General features: G+C 36.4%; 1 protein-coding gene across 6 annotated transcripts in view; it reads left to right on the forward strand.

Moving 5' to 3' along the window:
* The window catches only part of Septin7 (septin 7), a 63,261-nt gene extending 58,625 nt beyond the window's left edge, over positions 1-4,636 (forward strand). For all 6 annotated transcript variants that reach the window (NM_022616.2, NM_001113740.1, XM_087563578.1 and 3 more), the window contains 3 exon segments: positions 299-434; positions 2,209-2,348; positions 3,575-4,636. In NM_022616.2, coding sequence (NP_072138.2) covers positions 299-434; positions 2,209-2,348; positions 3,575-3,614 — 316 coding nt within the window. In that variant the 3' untranslated portion in view covers positions 3,615-4,636.
* The last annotated feature ends 1,672 nt before the right edge of the window (positions 4,637-6,308 follow it).

Here is a 6,308-nt window from a genome sequence, read left to right on the forward strand (position 1 = left end):
CTTAGGCTTTACTTCATAGTACACATTTGTAGAGATTGAGATTTAAATAAAATACTAATGGAGGGGGTGTTAACTTCTATGATTATGAGCATATTTATACATTTTACAGTTTCTGAAGGATTCTTCACCCATATGTATTGTATAAGACTTGGAATTTGTGTCTAAAGTGATGTAAATATTTGTGTGCATCCAAATGATAATGGCCTCTGTAACATCTCGTTGTTCGTCAGCTCCTTGATAATTTAGTGTTGCAGTTTTGACTTACAGACCTTAATGGTTCTTCCTCATGTCGTGGCAGGAGCCCTCTGGCGCAGATGGAGGAGGAGAGAAGGGAGCACGTGGCCAAGATGAAGAAGATGGAGATGGAGATGGAGCAGGTGTTTGAGATGAAGGTCAAGGAAAAAGTTCAAAAGCTGAAGGACTCTGAAGCCGAGGTAATCACTTTAATTAGCAGTCTGTCAGTATTCCTTTTAAATAACATGTTTATTAAAGTTCAAATGACATCTGTATACATTTCAGAAATAATATACAAACATAGTAAGAGAAGAAAAAAGTAGATGCGAGGAAGGGTGAAATACATTCGTCAGTACTGCCGATGCATGAGCCAGCATGAGGACAGTGTGTACGCGTTTTGGTTGTTGTTGGTGCCTAGATAACTCAGAATGTCTATTTTAAACATAATTTAGTTATTTTTTTGTGTTTCGGGGTAAACACATATCATGGCATGGGGCTGGAGGTTAGAAGACAACTTGTGGAAGCCACTTTTCTCCTTCTACCACGTGGGTTCTGGGGATTAAACCCAGGTGATCAGGCCTGGTGGATGGCACCTTTACAGCTGAGCCTCTGTCTTTCAGGCCTGTTGCTTTTTTAATATTTGAAAAATTTTCAGCTTCCTAATACATTTGACCCAAAGATTTCTTGGAAACAACTCATTAGGACCTATGGAAATTATTTATTTGTAAATTTTAAATGTTACTTATTTGTAAAGAATAAACAGCTTTAAGCCTACTTCACAGCTTGAAAAAAAATAACTATGAATTCATTTCAGTTCTGTATGTCCTCTCCTGTATATGTCATCTCTCTTTCCCAGAGGAAATTACTGTTCTGAATTGTATGTCATTGCTTTGTATTCTTTTATACCAACTCTTTGATACAAAATTTGCATTCTGCTGTATTACATTTTCCTTAGTAAATTGCTGTCATGAAGAAGGTTTCACCTCAGATTTGACTCACCTTGGAATAAATTTCTTTTATAGGAATTAGATGAAATCTTTACAGTAGAAATAAATTTAAAAAATTGCTTTTGAGGATAGACAAAACAAATTATATGCAAAATTATATTAAAATTTAAATCCAAATTTTTTTATCAATAACTCTTTAATGCATGTGATTCCGGAATAATGTCAACTCAGTCATTGCGCATTTAGTATAGTGTGACTTAATCTGTTCTCTTTTTTCTTTTTAATTGTCGATTTTCTTCAGAGACAGATTGACTAGTGCTGCAATGATTTTTCTGATGATCCATTAGATGTATGCTTTTTGGTTCCGTAGTTCACTGCCTGTGAGCCAGCAGTTCTTTACAGCATTAGTTCTCAGCCTTGGAAGGACCACCACCATTAGAAACACTGGGACCTACCTGTTGAAAATCCAGATCTCTACATATAACACCTGAAGGTTCTAATCCACTGGCTTTTGATTAAAGTTTAGGGTTCAGTATTTTTAGCAAGCACCCCAGGTAAAATTTGTATGAAGAATAATGTTGGGGAACAACTCCTTTACAGGAATTGGGAGACGTCCACTGCCAGGATCCATTTGGAAATAGGTCCTTCACTACTTGCTCTAGTTGCTGACTCAGATCTCTGAACCTGGAATTAGGAAACTTGGGCTTAAGTTCTTTATATTGTCACTGTCTGGTCTGTAGTCCACAGCTATTTCTTTGTCAAGAAGGGGTAATGCTTTTTCTGTTCAACCTCCATCATGCTTGTGAACCAAAAAAAAATGAAATAACAGTTGTCTATTATAAAATGTTTTCTAAGGTAATTCTTTGAAGTCATTGGCTTTTGGGGTGGCAGATTCCACAGTGGGAAAAATCTCAGCAGTGCTTTCCAGGTAGCACTCTGATATTGTGACACAGGCACCCATTTTTGACACTAGAATATCTACCCTACATGTCTTAAGCAATTTACTTCATCTATGATTCTGATTTAGCTCCAGCGGCGCCATGAGCAAATGAAAAAGAATTTAGAAGCACAGCACAAAGAATTAGAGGAAAAACGTCGTCAGTTTGAAGAAGAAAAAGCAAACTGGGAAGCTCAACAACGTATTTTAGAGCAACAGAATTCTTCAAGGTAACTAATATCAGGATACCCAAGTAGATATTTTAAAGAACTTTTCATCTATTTTTAAAAGATTCAAAATCCATATTCTATTATACATCTCATTCTTAGTTTTCTATTTCAAAGTAAGAATTCATTTAGGGCTTGCGATTGTGGCAAGAGCATGCATGGGTGCCAGCACGCCTGCGACACTAGAGCAGTAGGGAGAGCTTACGTCATGATCCAAAGCCAGAGATGGAGGGAGCTAACTGGGATAGCATGTGCTCTTGAAACCTCAAAGCCTGCTCCCAGTGACACTCTAACACGCTCACATCACCCAATCCTGTCCAGATAGTTACACCAACTGGGTGCCAAGTATTCAAATGAGAGTATGAGAGCCTACAGGGGCATCTTACAATCACCACAATCCCCTGCCAGCTGATTTCATGGTAAATGTTTTAGGTTCACTTGGTGTATGGTAATAGTGTTCTCTTCAGCCCAGATCTTTGTCTGTGCCTAATTTTTAAAATTGTGCATCATAACAGTATCCACAGTTAGCGTATCAGAAGTGATTTCTTACCTTAGGTGTTGGATATATTGATGGTTTGGGTGCTGGGATGGAACCTGATGCCTTGTACTTACTAGATAGGCGCTCGACTCCCAGCCCTTAGGAGGTGCTTTAATCATATCTTTGGACTAGGTCCCCTAAGGTGATAAATAAGAGATATATAATTTGTAATACACCTAATCATTTCCTCCTCTTAATTATACAAAACTCAGTAGTGTTTGTACATTGGTTTCCATCTTTTGATAATTAGTGTCATTTAACATTGAAATGTGATATCTCTTTGAGGAGTCTCTAAAGTGTTCTCCTAGCCAGGAACTTAGCTCTTCTTCCAGCACCTTCCTTCCTGTGAGTTGTCTGCCCAAAGAAGAAACTACATTTGTTAAGCAGATATATCTAAAGATACAGCTGGCAGTAGAAAGGACACCAGAGTAATAATCTTTTAAGTTTTTACAATTTTAATTTGGCAGAAAAAAATTCTTCTAAATTAAAATGAATAAAATGTTGCCATACCGTGTCATTTATGCTTGTTTTGGAATTTTTGTCAAATACTTGATTGTCTTAAGACAATTTACTTTAAATAATCTAGGATTTTTTCTTCTCGTTGAATGCATTGTCTGTGGGTCAGCTGTTGCTGCCCTTTGTTGCCTAGCATTTGTATGGCCCTCACCCTCACTGTTTTCTTATTCCTTAGAACCTTGGAAAAGAACAAGAAGAAAGGCAAGATCTTTTAAACTCTATTGACCACCAGTTATGTATTAGTTGCCAATACGCCAGCTTGGACATCAGTGTTTGTTGGATCCGTTTGACCAATTTGCACCAATTTTATCCATAATGATGGATTTAACAGCATGACAAAAATTATTTTTTTGTTGTTGTTCTCGAAGGAGATTAAGATGCCTTGAATTGTCTAGGATATTGTGTACTTAGAAATTAACAGCTCTAAGTACCTTTCTACATTTTTTCTTTTTTTTTTTTTTTTAAATTAAAAAGATGTCTTCAGTTTAATGCAAGAAAACATTTTACTGTTGTACAATCATGTTCTGGTGGTTTGATTGTTTACAGAATATTCTAAAATAAAAGGACTCTGGAAGGTTTTCATTGAGGATAAATTGCCATAATATGATGCAAACTATGCTACTCTATGATAATTATAATACAGAGGTTCCATTCGATGCAGCCTATACAATAATGTATTTAGTCTAACACAGTGGACCCTATTTTTTGACACTTCCATTGTTTAAAAGTACACATGGAAAAAACCTATATGCTTACAGTGCACCTAGAGCTTTTTATAACAGCCTTTTTTGTTGTTTGTTTTGGATTCTTTAAATATATATATATATATATTATTCTCGTTTAGTACCCCTTTAGCCAGAATCTCATTACTGCTTCATTTTTGTAATAACATTTAATTTAGATATTTTCCATGTATTGGCCCTGCTAAAATAGAAGATAGCATCTTTCATATGGTAGAAACCAACGAGGAAACTTTACTTTAACTCCCTTTTTACATTTTATGGTAAGTAGCAGGAGGAAAAATGCATTTGTAGATCATTTCTAGGCAAATTGTGAAGTTTACGACCAGCCTGTTTCTACCTATACTCAGTCTTGTTTTACTAGAAATGGGAATCATGGCCTCTTGAAGAGAAAAAAAGTCACCATTCTGCATTTAGCTGTATCTATATATTGCATACCTGTATTTTTTGTTTGTATTGTAAAAAAAATTCACATAATAAACAATGTTGTGACGTAACAGAGTGCAGTGTCTTGTATATTCTGTAGTAGATTGACAAGTTGGGAAGACCCAACTTGGGAAGAGCCTCTGAGGGTTTGCTGCTTGTCTGTCTTGGTAAGTGTGTGCACAAGCCAGTTCTCAGAGTGCCAGCACCCTCAGCTCTTACTAGTGCTCTGTAATAAGTTACTTCTAGGAACATTTTCCCATTCATTTGGATTATATGTGCTCTGGAACACTTTCTGAAACTATTGCATCTTTTTTTTTTTTTAAAAGAGTGTAGTGCTGGGTTGTTTGTTTGTTTGTTTTTTAAACTAAAGTCAAAATACTTGACTGTGGTCAGATTTTTGAATTTATGACCAAAGCGTAAGTAAATGATGATTCTTATTAGTTAGTAGTTTTTAATTGAGAACTTAAAGGCTTAAATCAGAATGCTTGAAAGATGCTTACTGCTTTTCAGAAATTTTAAAACATTAGTTAGAAATACTGTTCATATTACAGAATCATTATCTAAAAATTCACCCCAAGTGGCTATTTTAAAAGTAAAATTTACAAGTCATTTCAAACATTACTTAGGAAAACCCAATAGATATTTATCCTTAAGAGATGGCCCTGGTTAATTTGAAATTACATTACGTATGTACTTTTATTAATCCTAGAATATCTACCTTTAGAAAACATAAAACGTGTGTGGCTTTTGGAAAATAAAAGTATAGCAGTGATACTGGTTGTGGTGGTACATACCTTATTCCTAGCTTTGAGGAGGCAGAGGCAAGATGACTGCTGTGAGTGTGAGCCCAGGCCACATAGTGAGACATCGTGTCCAAGATAAGTGAGTGCATTTATACAGTGTAGTCATGTGTGCTGAAGGAGGATAACTGGCACGGATTGTTGTTGGGAATTTTTTGTTTTGTTTTGTTTTGTTTTTTTCCTAATATTGTTGAGGGATTTACAAAAGCCCTGTATAAAAAGGCCTGATTTGTTTAAGAACTTAAGTTGGAAGAATGGGAAATGAAAAGTCTTTAGGCTTCCTGTTTAATTAAGAATTGTTGCTTCTGTATATGGTTGTCATATACTCTGTGTTATGAAGATATGGATAAGATCTTCATTTTATTACCCTTAATGAAAACACTCCAAAGCCCTATCTATCCATGCCCAGCCTTTTACCTGAGTCCTATAAAGGGGTCTGTGGAATTTTATTGAGTCTTTCGATCATTAACTCTTGAGTTTTAAGCACAAGGACAGCCATTTTGCTGTGTGACTTTTGTATATCTGATTTTTTTCTTTTTTTTAAGGTTTTGCAATGTGTTTTAATTTTTTAATTGGATTTTTTTATTTATTTACATTTCAAATGTTACCCCTTTCTCAGTTTCTGTCCATAAACCCCCATCCCATCCCTCCTCCCCCTTCTATGAGGGTTTTCCCCCCACCCATCCACCCAACCCTTTCCACCTCCCCGCCTGACATTCCCCTTCCCTGGGGTTGTTGAAGTCCATCCTCTGCTGCATATGTAGTTTGGATGGTGGTTTAGTCCCTGAGTGCTCTGGTTGGTTGGTACTGTTGCTTTTACGGGGTTGCAGACCCCTTCATATCCTTCAGTCCTTTCAGTAATGTCTCCAATGGGGACCCTCTTCTCAGTTCAATGGTTGGTTGCCAGCATAGCATATACCTCTATATTTGTCATGCTGTGACA

The sequence above is a fragment of the Rattus norvegicus genome, chromosome 8 (genome assembly GCF_021556685.1).
Source record: "Rattus norvegicus strain SHRSP/BbbUtx chromosome 8, alternate assembly SHRSP_T2T, whole genome shotgun sequence".
Classification (NCBI taxonomy): Eukaryota; Metazoa; Chordata; class Mammalia; order Rodentia; family Muridae; genus Rattus; species Rattus norvegicus.